The sequence below is a fragment of the Telmatherina bonti genome, assembly GCF_933228915.1.
Source record: "Telmatherina bonti genome assembly, chromosome: 12".
NCBI classification, from domain to species: Eukaryota; Metazoa; Chordata; class Actinopteri; order Atheriniformes; family Telmatherinidae; genus Telmatherina; species Telmatherina bonti.
Window position 1 is genome coordinate 21,391,444 of NC_136610.1, and position 18,862 is coordinate 21,410,305.

Below are 18,862 nucleotides of genomic sequence, written 5' to 3' on the forward strand. Positions count from 1 at the left end.
GACACAAAAAATCTGAAGCTGGTGAAATTGCTCTGTTCAGGAAGTTCAGATGAGAGCTGCATGACCACATTCTTTCCAGCTGGAAAATAAAAAAGGCTGGACAAACTTCATGGTCAGGAATGAGGAAGTAACTATTTCAACATCCAGGAAGTTTTTTTTTTTTAGTTTTTTTTTTTTTACCTCCTGGTCAGTGATGTAAATAATATCTCAGAGAAAAAGAATAAAGTTTTTATTGCACATGTGGCAATAATGTTTAAATGACAGACTTGGGCAGAGTTTCACAATTTTATTTAAGGTTCAAGTGGTACAATGGTAGTCAAGGCACTGTATAACAAAAAGGAGAAAACATAAAAAAAAAAAGACAAAGCACTTCAGTAAAGTAGAAGCTCATTCAGTGTCAGTCTTGTTAATGCAAAAATATTTTGATTAATTTTATACACCCTCTTTGCAACAGAAAACAGTTATAAAGAGCTTTTTTTAATATAAAACAGAAGATTCTCAACAACAGCGATCATGTTTTCATGTTTCCTTTTCTTCTTTTGCAACACTACAATCCTGTTTTCTTTACTCCAGGCAAATATATACTGAACAGCAGTTGCATATGACGGAGAAATCCATCTTTTGACCATGTCTGCCTTCTTTCTGCGCTACTTTCTGATCAGTGCAGATGCGTGTAAACGGGCTTTCATGGACAACATGGAAACCCTGAGAGGAAGTAAACTGGGAGTGTCATGGTCAGTGTTCCAGGACAACTTCAGACACACTTGGCACAGCTCCCTTACACCTGGCTCAGTGCTGCTCTCTCAACAGCAGCCTTTGTGCATTGCTGCATATCTCAACATGGTTTTTCTGGTGCCCTCGCATGTAATAACCCTCCTTATTAACAGGAGTTAACCTCCATTCCTCTCTTGATTATTAATGAGTAGTTTGTTTTTGTGCACTTGAGAGAATAAGGCATAACGATTGATCTCCAACACATCCTCTCTCTCTCATAAAAACACTAAATAATTCTAGTTTTAGTTTGACTGTTAAGGGATCTTTGTCAAGCTGCCGCCATCATGTCATCAAGAATAGCTGTCTCTTGCTCTCCCAACTGACTGGTGACGTCAGGGGGATGCGAGTTTTGGGAGTCCAGCAACTCAAGGGGCTCCTCTGGCATCAGCACCATGGTGGCAGCTGTGGAGTATGAAGGTGGCATTTTTGCCTTCCTTCCCCTCTGTCCACGCCTGGCTTTATAGCAACAAACGCAGCGCAGGCAGTCGTGGACGTTGTATTTGAAGAGCTGCCTGCAAGGATGGCAGAACTGGTAGAACAGCAGCATGAAGAGCACGGCCAAGCTGTAACAGATCAACAGTTGGACGACCAGCAGGGGCGCGCACACGTACTCATAGAAGTCTGACTTGAAGAAATACCAGAGCGTGATGAGGAGGAAGTTTTCAACGAAGCGTCCAGAGTAGTACATAGCCAGGCGGCCCCAGACCTGCCTCCTCTCGATAAGCTCTTTATGGGTGAGGTCAAGTTGTACCGCTGACCAGCAGAAGATATTGATGCAGGCGTACAGCAACGTAAACATGCATAGCACGATAGTGGTACCCAGTTTGGAGAAGTTTTTTTCCACACCTTCAGCCAGTGAGCCTTTTTTGGCCCAGAATTCAACCCAGGGGAGGAAGAAGAAGAACAGAAGGTTGACCATGCCAACCAGGATCACCCAGTGAGTCAGAGCCGTGCTGAAGAGGACCAGAGCGGTGACCCGGGTTGCAATCTCTAAACCTCTCCAGATAATCATGCACAGGTAAGCCGTAGGCCGCAGTCGCACCTTGTAGTCATCGTATTTAATCTGGATGGACAGGACGGTGCACACGAGAGCCCCATATGTGATGGAGATGAGGGTGATAATCATCAGGGCCACTGTAAAGACAGACAGAAGTTATCTCTATTAGACAACTACAGCCAAAATATTAAAAAGTTTTACAAAGTCATAAAAAACCTTAGTTTCTTAGTGACACAACGTAATCTGTCCACTGTTCAGAGGATGTGGAAAGGTCCAGATCATTTTCTCATGTAATGTGAAAAACCTTGAGATTTTCTCCCTTTTCAGAATCTTTTCTCTTCTAGAATAGTTCACATTTCCTTGAGTCTCATCTTTCCACCAGGTAACATTCATATGATTCCCTGGTTAATTTGAGTTGCAGCACGTTTAGCTAAATAACAATGCAACCATCTGTTATAAATATGGGTGTGTGTCTGAAATTTCCCAGAACATTACTCACTAAAACCCTTTGTGACACGTGAAACAACTGAACTCAATCAATGTCAGAAGTTGACCTTTTACAGAGGCTTAATAAAATGGGCAATAGAAGTGAGTAACCTTTGGACTGTCCCACCCTACTTTTGCCTCTCAAACACTTCACATCTGCCTGATTCAGTCAGTTTACTTGATGAAGTTTTAGTTTCAACTCTCCTCTTTCATAAATTCTTCTGAAATTTTGACAACAGGGTTTAAATCATATCAAGGTTTTGGAGACCAGGAGTGAAAGCCTGTAGATGACTATCATTACATTCCCACATCCATGCTTCACTGTTTGGGACTTTTTATTTATTCTATCAATCATATTCAAAACATATATCCTGGCTTCCACCTTAATGATCATAGTCTCCACTTCCTACATTAATCTAGCTTTTTCCATGTGCTTTAATAAGCTTTCATCTGCAGTTTTGTACCAAAGAGAAAGAGGCAGCTTTTTGTGGTCACCCCTTATGAAAGGCTAAAATAATACTGTGTCCTCCAGACAATTTGTGCTGTCACAGACTTGGCTTTAATAAATAAACTATCTGCCTCTGACATGTCTGGTCAGAGTGAGTTTGTGCAAGTCTCTGAGCTGGCTGTAGAGCAACTTTGGCAATGACTAACTTTTTCTGTTTACACAAAAGATATGATAAGAGTAGAGATCATATTAAACAATACCCTGATTTGTACAAGACGGCTATTGTTTTGTGAATCTTTCTAAGTTAATAGTCATGTTTTGTTTGCTTCTTTTGTTGTAATTGCTTTGGGCTGTTGTATTATATGTCCTGTTTTTGTGTGTGTGTGTGTGTGTGTGTGTGGGGGGGGGGGGGGGGGGCATGAATGGGGTAAAAGATTATATAAATAATAAAACTTGTAATGTAATGTAGAGGAGACCCCAGGAAGAACAGCAACTGATGTTTTAGTTGTGAAAGGGCATTTTAATAAATGAAATGAAATGGATCATGCTCTCATAATTAATACTAAACTGTCTTTTTTAATTTACTCACCAATCTTCCTGTATTACCGGTAAGTGAAATTTTTATGTCAAAGACACATTATGTCTGTAGTTTTTTTTTTTTGTTTTTTTTTTTTTAAATGCCCCCTCTCTGAGGTTCACATGTTGGCTAACTGGAAATCAAAGGTTTGACTCTAGAGATAACACGCTTTCTAACTTATTTGTCAGCAGTTATATATGTATTCACATATGTTCTGTTGTAATTCTACTTTGAAACCTGTACTGTAAATTTCACACATATCTTTGCTTGGTTGCATTTGGTAAAACCTTTAGTGTTAAAACAATAAAATAAAGATACAGTCACTGTGGGGTGGGGTGATGCCAGAGGCTTGTGAGAAGCACAGATTAAACACACAGCAAAACAACATACAGTCAGATTTAGGCCTGTTCAGACTGAACACGAAGACTTACAATGTATTTGTTATTCACACACAGATAATCATACAGTTCTATATTTCGTGTGCAGTGTTGTTTCCTCTGCAATCACACACTGATAAGTGTTTCAGGACAAATGTGAGGGGTCATTTTCTTAAATGGGGGCACTTTCTCCTTGTGCTGGGGGACTTCAATGTTGAGGTTGGCTTTGGCAATTAAACCTGAATGTTTTGTTCCATGCCTTAAGTGTTGAGGCAGTGGACAGGTGCTGTGGCTGCAAGGTGGCCATGCCATTATTCTCTGAATCCTGTTTGTGGACATCGGCAGTGAGGGATGGCTGAAAAAAAGAATCTAAAATGACGTTTTTTTTCCTGCAGGGCTACTGAGGCAGCTAAGCAGAATGATGCTTTTATGGTTGCTCAGAACAAAAAACTCAACAAACAAAGTAAAAAATTATTAGGCATGGGAGAGTGTTGGTGATGCCACCGAGAATGACATTTGGACAACTTTGAGCAGGTTCTGGTCTACCATCCAGCGGCTCAGGATGAAGGTGCTGCTGACCTTGACACTGTGGGCTGGTTAGAAGAAAACTTCAAAGACCTCATATAACCTACCAACATGGGTCAGTGAATGTTTTGGTCCTTGAATTTTCCATTCAGATGCAAATATTGAAAAACAAAAACATGGAAAGGAAAATGGGCATTTATTCTTATTAACTGTTGAAGTGAAATTAAAAAAATTTTAACTTTCTTGAAAATCTCTAAAATACAAACGTAAAGAAACAATCTGTTTTTATTGTATATTACTAGATGATTTTACCTCTTATCACTTTCGTATGCTAGCCATGTTAAAGTTTCTGCAGATGAGTAGTTCTGCTTGGCAATGTCAAAATTCACTTCTGAGTAAGACTGGGGCGACATTCTGCTATGTAAAATGATCATAAACAGATTAGTTAACATTCGGCACTCCAGCGGACCCAAACCAATTCTCTAAGGAGTCTTTTCCACTGAAAGTTTTTTTTCCTTCTACTCAGGATTTCGAAAAACCTTTGCACATTTCAACTGGCATTACAAGTTTTAAAAAAATGCCCCTCCACCACAAACTAGATGGGCGGTACTGTGAGCCTAAGAAGTCTGATTGGTGGAACACACATTTGCCAATGTGTGGCTACAAACAGCCTCATCTTGCTTCTACAAACATAACTTGGTGTTTTGGTTGTTGAAAAATGGAGATATGAGAATGATCAGTTCTGGGCTTTTTGAGAGTCAAAGTCAGCATTCAGCTGAAATGTACAAGGACTCTGTGGTGTGGTAGAAATGCAAACCATGCAGACAACCAGGATTGTTTTTTGTTTTTTTGTTTTTTTTTTACCATGGAAAATAAATTGTAGATGATAAAAAAATGTTGAAAACAAAGATTAAAATGAAATAAACACTTGTTTTAAATAATCACCCCTGAACACAAAAATCATTGACCAAAATATACACTGACTGCCATGTTTTCCACTGAAGAAGCAGACACTGCTAAAGGTTGCTGGCTAATGGTTGTGGATGTCGAGGGGCTATCCTCGTTGATATGCCTCTGCAAAGTTGCATGAACATCGTAGGTGGTTCCCCTGGATTAGTAGACTGGAGCAGTGGTCGCCCTTTTTAAAATGTATTTGAATTGTTTTTGGTAAAATATAATTTAAGTAAAATACAAATGAAGTGAAAACCGTTAATCACTTGGAAAAAGTAAGCCGGGATGTTGATGTCATCGGGCAAAAAGCTCTTCAAATTTTAATGACCACAAACCTAGTTGCTGATTTAAAAAAAAGAAGAAGAATCTGAACTAAATACTTAAATTGTAAAACTATTTGCACAGATTTGAACTTGCAGCAAATTGGCCGAAGGTTTGCAAAGGATTTAAGTTTCAAAAGAAGTAAAAAATTACAAGTCAGGATTTGCGACTAACTTTTTCCACAAATAAATATCATTTGCAGATGCACTGTGGTGAAAAAACTGTAAATGCCAATTTGTGGTTGCATTTATTTTCATCATTGTTTCATAGAGGATCTGATATTTACATGTCCAAATGTGTCAGAACAAAAGCTGAAATTGTTCTTGGAAGTCTATCATGTATGGTTTTAACAGTTTGCACATTAATGCTGCTGACTTTAAAGAATGTGATCATCTACAGAAACATTTCAACCGCACGAAGAACACCAAATTGGATAAAAAATGAAATAATTTCTTTAATAAAATAGCCGTATTTTTGAAGCATAATCTGGAACCCCACCCCGAGTGTTTCTTACGTCTTATAGGTATAATGTATTTCTCCTGAATGGTGGCGTAGAGCTGGAGGGTCAGCTGAGGAGTGGACCCCAAGAAAGCTTGAATGACTGCTGTGCGCTTGAAGGCGTTCCTGTGTGTGGCCAACGTGCGCTCCGTCTGGCCAATCTCCAGCTCCATGGAGATCCCCTTCTTTAAACAGATTTTTCTAGAGATGGTGACATATGGCTCCTCCTTCTCCCCTGCCTTGAAGTAGACCACCAGAGCCTCAAAACACCTGAGAGGAAAAATGGAAATAGAGGAAGTGAGCATGACATCAGATTTCAATCACCAACAGAGGGCAGTGCCGTGTTGTGTTCAAGTTACAGACCACTGTGGGAGACATTAATGCCATTCTGATAACAGAAGAGCAACAGAAATAAAAGAGTAGAATTACAAACATTAGAAGTTATTTGAGAAAACATTGCTAGTTTAGGGATGTTGATTGTGGCATTTATGCATTGACCACTGACAAAACATTAATCTCTGAAATGCAGTCTAATGATCCAGACTCTGTTGCTCCCAGCACTCTGGTAGTGCCTCTGTGTGGACCTTCACTCCAGCCCTCTCTAATCAGTGGTAGGACTTGTCCATATCTGGCACTTCAGCTATTTGTCAGTGATACACCCCATGCAAGGGCTTGTCGCCCCATGATGGTTCCTCCATGTTGTTCTCCTCTAGGTTCCACTGTCTGAGACATTCACAAAGTGCTTCAGCCCTTGGGGTCATCTTCCTAATGTATTCATGGAGCTTGGATGTTTCATCTTGGATAGTGGCCCTGACAGTCAGTAGTCCTCTGCCTCCCTCTTTGAGCTTAAAACATTAATCTCTGAAATGCAGTCTAATGATCCAGTTTAGTTCCTTCATTGTAAATCACAGCCAAACATACACCAGCTCAGCAACCAGACTCCAGCAGAGGGCAGTCAGGAAAGAGGGAACTCGGAACATGGAGGCCTGACGGATTAGCTGAAACTCTCTGGGTGTGGTTCCTTTAAGGTTTGCAAGGTAAATGCTCCCTCTGTATTATCTCAGGACATAAAAACACAACTCAAAAGGAAACAAACAGGTTTTTCTATTAAACGGGTTTCTGTGCCAGAAAGACAAATTGTTTACTTTAAATGAAGTAAAACAAATACTGAAAGGGGAAAAATACTGCAAACCTTATTAACACCATTTCAATGTCAAATGCTCAGTCTGTGACAGTAAACTTACTTTAACTGAAAGAGCAAGTTTCCACCTATCATCAGCAAGATGGCACCTCACACTTATAATCAAGCAAATACCTGAAACTCAATGCACTGCACATACATGCATGCCGGAAGACAACCACAGCTCCTGGGGGATTCACAACACAGCACTAAATCTCACATCACTGTGCAGGAATGCAAAGTTAGGACACTGTTGCTACGGCTGCTTGTAGCAGGAAGGCTTCTATGCTGGGTCCTGAACTGGGTTTGACCCCATCTTAACAAGCTGGCAGGACAGTTCTTTTTGTTATTAGCTAGCAGGGCTTTATCACACACATACTTGTGTTCTTTACCCTAATAGCCACGGGCAGACTTTTTAGTGTTACTGCACAATGTTCACAGCAGAATCACAAAGAAGGCACAAAAACCTGATTTACTGTCATCCTTTGCCTGGAAGTCTTGCAGGACAATAGGCTTAGTATGCAGCACGATGGTACTGAACTCCAGCCAACATACACTTATAGGTCTATAGAATAACTGAGACGCAGACAGGATTTCACTTGGGGAATCAAAATAACAGCACAACAGATGAATGCATTAGTAAAAAAAAAAAAAAAAATATATATATATATATATACTGACTCTCAGGGCAGGATTGTACAAGCCTGCAGACGGAAACATGTTTGGCTCCCTGTGTGAATGAATACTGCTGCATAATGTAATAGATTCCACAAAAAGAAGATACACAAAAAATACAAATTTTCTCTGACTGTAGTGCAGCAGAGCATTCAGGAAATTCTTTCAGCAGCTCTTTACCAAGATCATCCTGTGCTAGTCTCTCGAGCTCAGTCTGGAGATCACAGTCACGGACTCATCACACTGTGAGGTTTACAGCAGACAAGAAGGAAAGGTTCTGCATGCTGAGACTGGTTTAAGCTGGCAGGGTAATTAAACAGCTTATGTCCATACTTTGGAAGACAGCCTTATACCCAAAGAGATGAGTCAGGCTACATTCCACCATCTAACTCGTATTTAAAAAAAATTTTATGTGTGAGGATGCAGATGCATTGTCTTGATAGATTCAAGCAGGGCGCTACATAGAAACCCTTTATGTAATCTGTCAACATCATGAGCTGAAATTCCTTATTTGATAGCAGATATGGTGTGTTTGTCTGTATAACCACAAGATCAGCAGTTACGCCATCCCCCAGTCACACAGGAAGCCTCCCATTTGAGCCAAGAAGCAGCAGAGGTGATTTGTTTAAAGCAGATCAGCAGAGAATGAGAACATTACAGGCCGAGTGTGCTATACTGCAACAACAACCCTCCCACCGCTTGTTACAACGATAAATCTGAAACCTTCAAAATGTGGTGTAATTCTGTATTTAAACAGAGTTCATATTACTAATGCAGCCACTCATTGTTGCACAGACCAAAAGATATCACACAGTTAATGTTGTTTTAAAACGGTGGCATAAAAAATAAAAATGCATGCAGTGAAAATAGGCGTACAGTTGAGAGATGTACCTACTTTTGGTTTAAGGTACTCACTTTAATTTGCAGGACCATTTTACATATATATGCTTCTTTTTAAAGTGCTCAAGCTGCTTCAGCTGTGTTAAAATCTTTTCTATATAAACCTGCTTGTGTCCTTCCCAGTGATTTTGCCCTGAAACTGGCAAGATTTATTTGGATTAGCACAAAAAAGCAAGCACTTATCTAATTTGCAATTGCTTTAAATTCACTTTTCATGTTTGGAGACACACAACAGGAAAAACCTACTAACCCAACCTGCGTTCCTGTTTTCCTCCAGAGCAACACCAATGCTCATTAGGGCTAATTCTAAAACCCTGTAGAAAATCTGTCAAAACATTTCATGTTTTGATGAAGGTGAGTTGAAAGTGCTGTGTAATATATAACTCCGAAATAAGCTCAGCTGGGTGGAGATCTGTTGACCATAAAAGGGCAGAGTCCACCTTTCACATCAATTCACATAATTTTTGTTCCCATCAGCACTAAAGACATTTCAGGCCATTTCTAAAGACCTGACCTCCAGTCACTGCAACTTCCGCCTCCTTTTCACACAGCAGACTGTCATGAATAAGGCTTCCACCCTGCAAGTTTCAGGTATGTCACAACCATCAATACTTCCCCATTTACGCCTCGCCAAATAAATAAATTAAGCCATCACCTGGATTTAATTAAACAAATAGGTGAAGCCTCCTGTGGAATAATTACTACACGGGAAACAATAAGTTGATTCCTATTTCTTAAACAACCATGACGAAGACAGTCTTTTGGTTGTTGAAAAGATGTTAGCCTGTTTAAAAAGGGTCAAATCATTGGCATCAAGCAGACAAAGCATCTAAGGAGATTGCAGAACTGCTAAAATTGAGTCCTGAACTGTCCAATGCATCATCAAAAACAGGAAAGACAGTTGGGAACAGTCTGGGAGGAAATGTGGCCAGAAAAAAAAAAAAAACTTGAATGATTGTAATCGGCAATCGCTTAAACAGTTGTTTAAATCGAATCGAAGAAAAACCATTGGTAGAACTTAAGCCATGTCTAATAGTGAAAGTAAGGTCATCTCCACACGCACAATGTAAGTGGAGCTCAAGGGATTGGGCTGAACAGCTGTGTAGCCATTAGAAAACCAATTCTCAGTGAAGCTAACAAGAGAAAAAGGCTTCTGTTAGCTAGGGAGCATATAGATTGGACTCTGGAGTAATGAAACAAGGCCATGTGGTTTGATAAGTCCAGATTTACCCTGTTCCAGAGTGATGGCTGCATCAGGGTATGAATTAGGCAGATGAAGTAATGGAGCTATTATGTCCGGTACTGACTATAGAAGCCTGCAGGAGCGGTGTGATAATCCGGCATTGCTGCTGTTGTTCAGGTCTATGCTCAGCAACAACATGTGTACAGAAGAATGAGGTTTGCAGACTATCCGAACATACTGAAAGACCAGGTTATTCCATCATGTCTGATGGCACAGGCATAATTCCAAGATGACAATGCCAGGATTCATTAGACACAAATTTTGAAACAGTTATTCAGGAAGCATCAGATCTATTTTTTTTTTTACACATAGATTGACCCCCAGAGTCCAGGACATGAATCTTTGGAGACCTGCTGGAGGAGGCTTTGCAAAGTGGTTGGAATCTCGCATCATCAATACAAGATCTTTGTGAAAACACTAGATAACACAAATATGACACTGTTGAAGGTTGTTACAGCAACGCCACAGCGAATGCTGCCATTACCAAAGCTTAACAAGTCCAACAAAATATTAGCATGTGACCTTCTTCTTGGTGTCAACTTGTTTTGGGGGGAGCTGCCAGTATGTTAGCAGGCTTCATGCAGTTTTATCTCTAATGAGTTAATGAATAATTCTAAAACAACCTTGGTCCAGTTACACTGGGAGCGCTAATAGTAGCAAGTAAATACTACATGCATTACCTTTTGACCTGATTTACATGGTTCTAATAAACAGTCAGTACAATGAGTAAAGCTTATTTTTCTCTTGTCATCTTTTCATGATCTGCGTTGCAGAACTAACAGGCTTATATCAAGCTTGTTCATGCAGAAAACATGGTAATTTCCTCTCTTTTATATGACATTACAAAGCATTGATTTTGTTTGATCTGTAGCTATTTATATTAGAATCAGCAGATATCATACATCAGCGTCTTTAAGATAACATTTAGGTGCAAACTCTGAAAGCTAAACCCAAACTTTATGGCAGCAAACCTGCACCTGAAGACAAGACCAGGGAGGTATTTGCCTTGTGAAAGAAAAGAAAAACACACCCTCCAAATAAGTCTTACAGCGCTATAAATTCACTGTTTATGAATCAAAGTTCAGGAGGCAAAATGGGACAATTTTTAAAGAAGCACAAGTCTCCACCTGTCTTCCAACATGAGTCACCGTCTTCAAAACAAGTATTTCAGCTGCGATCAACTTGTAACATTTCATCCCTCTGCTTCCGGGTTTGTAAAAGGTTGTTGATCTTTCTTGATATACTGTTAAGTTGCCTTTCCATTTCCAAAAATCCTTAATGGGAAGATCCACAATCCCTCCCACTGATCCAGTTAACTGTCTGGCTGCTTTGCAGTACAGAGGCCTCTGGGTGCTGTTGTCCCGAAATAAGGCCGTATAAGTCATAAGCATGATGGATATGTTACTGGGTCAATTACCAGCACTGCAGAGTGGCTTCAGAATCTAGACAGCAGTGGTTCGCGTCCACCTTGTCAAGGAGACTTTAAATCAAACAAAGACAAGAAAGGCTTTTTGATCTCAGTTCCACCATTGCTGAGCATGTTTGATAATGTGGGAGTTTGTTATTCTTAGTCATGCATCCTGCTCGTCATACTGGTAAGCCGACCATCTGGACTGTGATCCAGAAGACAAGAACTGGTCAAAACAAAAAAATTGATAATGATGAATCAATCATCATTAAACTACATCATCCTGTTGGCTCTAAAAGATCACTGCAGGGCTTTAATGCACTCTGCAGACGTTTGTCTTCTGTCCACAGACCAGCTGTTAATGGAAAATGGAAGCTGAACGTTCAAATGGAGTTAATTGCGTCTTCGACATCCAACATTAGAATGGGATGGAAACATTTGGCACCTCAAGTTTAATCTATAATTATTTTTTATTAGAAAGGAGGATTTATTTATGTTTAAAACTTTTCTGCTGAGAAGATAAATTATTCATGTTGGAAGCTTCATTCATATCATTAACAAATGGCTGCAGTGTCATCACAGCATTTTTATGACAACAAATGGCTGCCAGTTTGTGTCCAAAGAACTGTGCTGCTGAATGCAAAATGGAAACTTCGAACAATTAAGATTAACAGAGCAGTTCAAATTGACCAATAATACAAACAGTGAACATTTACAGGGATGATTTAAAATTTTTAATTGATTAATTCTCTGAAATGTGTTAAATTAGTAGTAAAAATAGCTAATAAAAACAAAGAGGGCCTCTGCAGGTACAAGTACACCAAATACTTGTTCAATCCATTATGAAGCCATCAGAACTGAAAGATGGGCAAACCAAGCAACCGCAATCCATACAGATGCAATTTGTGGTGTCTGTCTCCATCTTTACATCATGCAGATGTTTTGAATCACTTAGGGTCTTTTTATATCACTAAATATTTATTCAGTTTCACATTTTGGTTACTTTTATTCTCATTTGTATAATTTTACATTTGTTGTTATTTATAATTTTCCTCATCATGGTAATATTGCATGTTGTTGGAATCAATTTGTACTTCTTGCTGCGTACTTTGTGTCATATCTTTATGTCTTCAATATTTTTCTAATTGCAGACACCAATTTCAAAGTTTTATGGTTCCATGTCGTTGTTTTAGAGCACAAATTCTTAGTTTTTTACTACATCTGCTTATTGCACATCATATTTTATGATAAACTCTCACAGTTTTTCCATTTCTCTAATGCTGATTAGTTATCTTGTGTCACAAAGCCTATGGTGCTTGATCTTTCTCTGTCAGTTAGTAGGTGTGTTCAGACATTTAGTGGCTTAGCCAATGACTTTCTGGACCCCATCCAGGGCTGCATAGTAACCATTTCCACAAATACGTCAATCTATTAAATTACCAGCAGTAATGAAAAATGTAAAAATTTATATATTAAAAAAAATTGTTTAACCATTGGACATTCACTTACCGGATGACGGGACCGAGAAGCAGCAGGTGCAGAAGTAGAACCAGAGGCCGGTCCCGACCCACATCTCTATGGATGAACGTCAGAGTTAACTGAATGAGCACAGCAGGCAGCAGCATGAAGACGATGGTGAAGCCCATCCAGATCACATCGTCGGTCTTGCGGTACATGCTGCTGAGCACGGCGGCGGTGACAAACTCTGCGCAGTACAGCAGGGTGGCCATCACAACACTGAGGGGAGGATGGACTCGGCGACGGTTCACCACCAGCATGACCTCGCGCTCCGCCAGCGTGGAGGGCTGCTCCATGTCTGTGATTTCCCTGTCCTGTTCTTCCTCCACAGCCATTTCGCATATAGTGTTATTGCTAATGTATGTGTTGAAGCCACGCGACTAGAAAGCGCAGTGCTATGGAAGACAATTCTCATCTAAAAAAAACCCCAACTTTTTTTTTTAACGCATTTTCCCTCATTGTGCCGTCTTTCCCAACTTTCAACTAGTTGCCCATTGTAGTCAACCCCACGCCTCGTGTGAGCCACTGCTCCTCCGTACACACACAATAGAAGAGAGTTGATTTAATGTGGTTAAACGTGGCGTTACCGTCCTGCGAGGCCAATTCCCTGCAGAAGTGCTGGCTCTGATCTCTGCGCTGTCAGCGTGTTGGTCAGGATCAGGAAAGTTCAGCCTTGTAACACAATCAACACATATACTCCACGCAGGCGGCCATCGTCCACACTTGGAGGTGACCAGCGGTATCAATAAGCTCCTTGTTCTGGACTAGAAGCAAAGCAGTGGGCCGCCGGTGTCTGGGACCTCCACAGTCAGCATACTTGCTCTGCTGTCAGCTGGGTCGTCTTGTTGATTCAACAGCCGCGTCAAGTAGAAAAGAAAAGCAGGGCTGCACCGGAAATGACGACTCGTTTTCAAAATGACACAATTAAATATAACAGGCTTGATACAAATGAACTATTTTAAATAGTAAGCAGTTTAGCCTCAGTGTGTACGCATGTGCACATGAACGCGCGTGTTCAAATACACTCACTTAATAGCACGAGCAATGTTGTTTTAGATGCTATCTACTTAGAGATTAGAAACAAAGCTTACACACAATAATAACAAAGAAGGTAAACAAAAGAGGTAAGCAGATGCCATAATACCAGCAGACGTGGTGCGTTCAATTTGACTCGGAAGTCCGATGGGTGAACGTGAAAAAGAAAAATGTTACCATAGAAACTTGATCAGTTACAGCTGATGCAAAGTTTTTTTTGTGTGTGTTTGTGCGTATTTTCTTTGGTGATTCCCCCCCAGTGATAGTTTTGATGGTAGTAATAGTGATAATTTAATGGTGATAAATTAAATAAAATTAAATAAATTTATTAAATTAATATAATAAATTAATAGTTAATTTTATGATATTATAGTTCATTTTTATATTATATTATATTATATTATATTATATTATATTATATTATATTATATTATATTATATTATATTATTAAGCAAATATATTAAATACATTTGGTTTTGTTGTTCTGTTGTTTCTATTTACTTAGAAACTTTGCTAATATTCTATCCTGAGTTGTAGCTAATTAATAATCCTTTATAGTTAATCACTAAAAGCCATTAAAATGATTCAAATTGAACAATTTGTGGATGTATCCCACCTAATTAACAACTATCAGCATCAACAATACTGGTCTCGTATTTGGCATTGGATTAATATGATATCTTGTAGGATCAATACTGAAATACTACTATTTGCAATTTAGCATTTTATCATCTAGAATTGATTAATATTTTATAATACTTCTACTTTAGTAATTTATGTGGTTTATCATTGACAGGAACACAATGGATTGTAACTAGTGACTACAAGACTACTATCACGGTCTTGTCTTATTGATACTCATTTGGTAGGAATGATTTCTTCTTTTGTCTGCCATAATCTTATGCACAAAAAGGGAAAGTGCAAGTTGCAGCATTCTGCCTACTATTGATGCCACTAATATCCCTTTCAATCCAGACCAGGTAAAATTCAGGGTGGTATAGATGATTCCAATGCTGTTGTACAAAAGCTTAATGTGTTTGCAAAATCTATATAACAAGTGGTCTATTTGTAATTATAGCTTTATAACAGTGCTGCAACTTGCCACACCAAATTACTCAACAGTGACGTCCGTCTCACCCTGACAGCACCTGTCCAGCTCCTTGCCTCCTGTCCTCCCCCTTGGATTGCCTCATCATAACCTAATCATATTCAGTTATTGATTCTTAGATATTTAACGAAATTTGTGAAAAATGAAATGACTTCAGCTTTACATAACTGCATTGGCTTCAGTCAGGCTCAATGTCTCAGGTGATCTAGCACAGTGCACAAAGAAAGGGATGTTTGTAAAAGTAAAGTCTTATCTATCTAGGTGCCAAATAAGTGCACACAACCCTTTTATTTATAAAATGACACTGTTTGTCTAAATACATAAAAATTCAAATGCTGATTTTTTTTTTGGATCATCTTGATATCAATCAGCTACAATAACAATTGTTATTTTGATGAGCTTATGCAATGGCACAGCATTCATTTCTAGCCAAAAGTTAAATTATGGGCAGGAGATAAGACAAGAGTTAAGAACTGGACTAAATATTACTGGTTGAAGGGATCTTAGGGTAGTGGTAGGATGCAAGATGGAAGCTAAATTAACCATCATTATGAGGGCGCCTCGCTGAGGAAATCTGTATTAGTTATGTAGTACTGCTTTCATGTAGCCTATAAAACCCTGGTCTAAAGATCATCTTCCATATTTAAGTGAAGTTCAGTATGAAAAAGGTAAACCATGCTTTTTAATGTTATTTATTTATTGACTTATGGCTGAAAGTTATGTATGCAAACCTGATGAAAACACATGTCAAACTTTAACCTACTGACAGAGTTTTCAAAGAAAAGAAAATTTGATCAAACTAAACATTGACTCACTGAATTTGCTGCAATTTCTACTGTTGTTTCTATGACAGTTACTAAAGATAACACAGTTATACTGGTGTGAAGTAGTACTTTTGAACCAGTAAGGTTATTACCAAGGAACTATTAGCTTATCTTCACAAGGTTATCAGCATCAGGCCTTCATAAGAAAAATAAACAGAATGGAAAAGGCTGTTATTACAAGTAACACACAAACTAGACTGAATCAAACATTCATCCTATAGAGGGATGAATTGTCTTTGGCTCAAGATTATTGCACAATATTGTACAACTCTAGAGGAAGAAAATTAAAATTGAACGTACATATGAGAATAAAAAGTGAACTGAGGAATCTTAATCTAGTATATTAATACTGTGAGGCTTTTCAACACTTCTACATGCGTCATGCTGCATAAGTCACTGTAACTAAGGCTACTAGAAATAATACTACAGTTGCTATGAGTGGAAGTGAAGGTCACAGCTGCAAAATCAAATGATCTTCTGAGTTCATCAACAATAACATAAAAAAATTTCATACTTTCTGGACTCAAACTAAATGCTTCTAATTTTAGAAAATACTACACCACACAGCTTTATTACACACCATATCTGTCCTTTCTAAAGAAAGCACTGTGGAGAGCAAGCACAAAGAGATCAGTTTCTCTGCACTTCCATTTTTAGTTTCAACCAGCAGAGTGGGCCTGGCTTGTTATAGTGACCCCTACGGCTGAGTTGCGCGTGAACAGGTGCAGACAGCAAACAGACGACAGTTTATTAAAACTCCACTCTGTCCTCCTCTTCACTTGTAAATAGTATCCGTTAATTAGAACTTTTGTGAAAATGAACAGATCACGTCAACTCAACTTCTTATGCAAATATAAGTGAGTTGTTTCCAAATGTGGACAAAATATTAATAAGTTTCCTCAGCAAACACTTCCTCAACATTATTAAGCTCACATGAATTAAAACTGACCTCTTCTACAATGGTAGTTTAAACTTGGTTGAACTTCCTCTTGAATCATAATACAACAAAGGGAGTTGTTTTGTGTACATTTTACTATTAGCAGTTTCAAGAAAGCTTACTATAAACATGGAGGCATCATCCTGCCTTATCAGATCTCCTCTAAAGTCAGTCACTGGCTTCGTGCAGGGTTTCAGCAGGTTGTATGAACGCTGGTTATTACTAATGCATGTGCTGGGGGAAAGAGTGGTGTGGGTCAGTGATTGCAGACTGTAGGCTGTGTGTTTGTGGAACCAGGGGGAAGTTCAAGACAGAAACCTCATTACACAGCCCCAGCTATGCCCTGTGCTACTCACTGTGTTACCAGCCAATCAGGCCAGTGAAACAGTACACTGCTGGTCTGTTTCTTTACAGGGAACTGAAATAAACCATACCGTCTCCCTTTGTTTATGTGACTTCTTGCAAAGATGGTGTAAGACATATGGAGTGCAAGATTCAGTTGGTTTGTTGAACTTAACATAAAGTGTGACATGAGATTTTGAGTGTTCAGGCTAAGTTAACCGTCTGCATGGCAAAGCTCTTGATCTTATCATGCAGACACAAACTGTTTTTATTTTCTCATCTCCCTAGAAAATAGAATTCATATTTTCCAAGTATATTGTGTATGATAATAATTCAGGTGGTGTCAAGTCATACGCCTTTAACCGTAACAGAGACTGCAATATCAGCAGTTGGATGTTGTGAAATGTGTTGGCAATGTGGTGAGCAGACGTTGTTGAGGGGTGGTAATCAGTTCCTCAACTGCTGCTGTTTTTTCCTATGTGTGTGTGTGTGTGTGTCACTCTCAGCTGACAATGGGTTGTGGTCAGTGTCTGGGATGAGTTTACTCAGAAGAGGAAGGCAGTGCCTGATTGGATGCGGGTTTAATGACATAATGAGATAAAGGCTGCACTGAGACCACTGCTCCAAATCCCTGAAAGATTTCGCTAGTCATTGATTTGCCAAACTGCATTAAGGCTGCGGAAGCTCTGCTTCTTCAGTGGAAGGTTTATTAAGCAAAGCTTCGTGTTTGGAAATGGAATTATGTGTAATTTTTATCCATTATTGTGAAATTTGAATATGAATACAACACAGATATGATATTTACACATTATAAGCAAAAACATAACACACAGCTTTTTTTGCCAGAGACCACAAGATGCACAACAGACGCCGACAGATGAAGTACACGCTGTGAATATGAGGCCATCTGGTGGCTGATGTCAAAAACAAAATGCCCTGGACAGTCTTAGTTATTGTATTAATAGTGTTATGTAACACAGTTCATCCTTTGTAAATGCTGACATGAATGACAGCTCAGATGGAGGAATACAGTGTAAGGCTTTAAAGGGTTTATTTGAACCAGTTACTTTTAGGGAAGAATGATTAACAGCAAAATGAGGGAAAAACCAGAACGATTTTTAAATTATTAGTGAGTTTTCTTCTTGAAATTAATGCACTATCAAAATGATCAAATCAAACAAAACTTTATTTGTAAAGCGCTTTTCCTGCCACAGACAACCCAAAGTTATTTATGTGATAAAAACAATTCATACATATTAGAGTAAAATAATAGCTATAAAACATACACTCATGATTGTTTTTCTCAGAGCAGTCATCCTCACACAGGCACAGAGCACCCTCTTCCCATTCTACACAAACGTGAACATCTTAATTTCTGACTCTTTCTGCAAAGGGTGTAAAAAAAATAAATACAACACATGTAATATTTGGTTGACCGACTCATTCCACAGGCAAGTTTTTGGTTCATTTTTGGTTTGATATTTGATTTCTTTTTTTTTGTTTGATTTGTTGCTTTTCTTGGTATGAACCATGGATCGTGGCTAAAAGCATCATCCAGTCCAACTTTGAGGGGTGTTTTGGTTTCCTGTCCTGCTGAAACACCTATGTCCTTCATTATTCCACCCACTTTGATCAATTTACTAGTTCTGCTGAGAACAAAACCTCCTCAGAGCATGATAACGTTTAACAGCTAGCAGTGCTTTTAGAACTCAGTGTCCCATTTTTGTCTGGTTTCCA

General features: G+C 38.9%; 1 protein-coding gene across 1 annotated transcript; it reads right to left on the minus strand.

Moving 5' to 3' along the window:
• Positions 1-271: 271 nt before the first annotated feature.
• On the minus strand, positions 272-13,678 carry xkrx (XK related X-linked). Its single transcript, XM_079249543.1, has 3 exons — positions 12,870-13,678; positions 5,971-6,224; positions 272-1,908 (listed from the first exon to the last, which is right to left on the minus strand). Exons 1-3 carry the CDS (start codon positions 13,211-13,213, stop codon positions 1,043-1,045), a joined length of 1,464 nt encoding a protein of 487 aa, XP_079105669.1. The 5' UTR covers positions 13,214-13,678; the 3' UTR covers positions 272-1,042.
• Between the last annotated feature and the right edge of the window lie 5,184 nt (positions 13,679-18,862).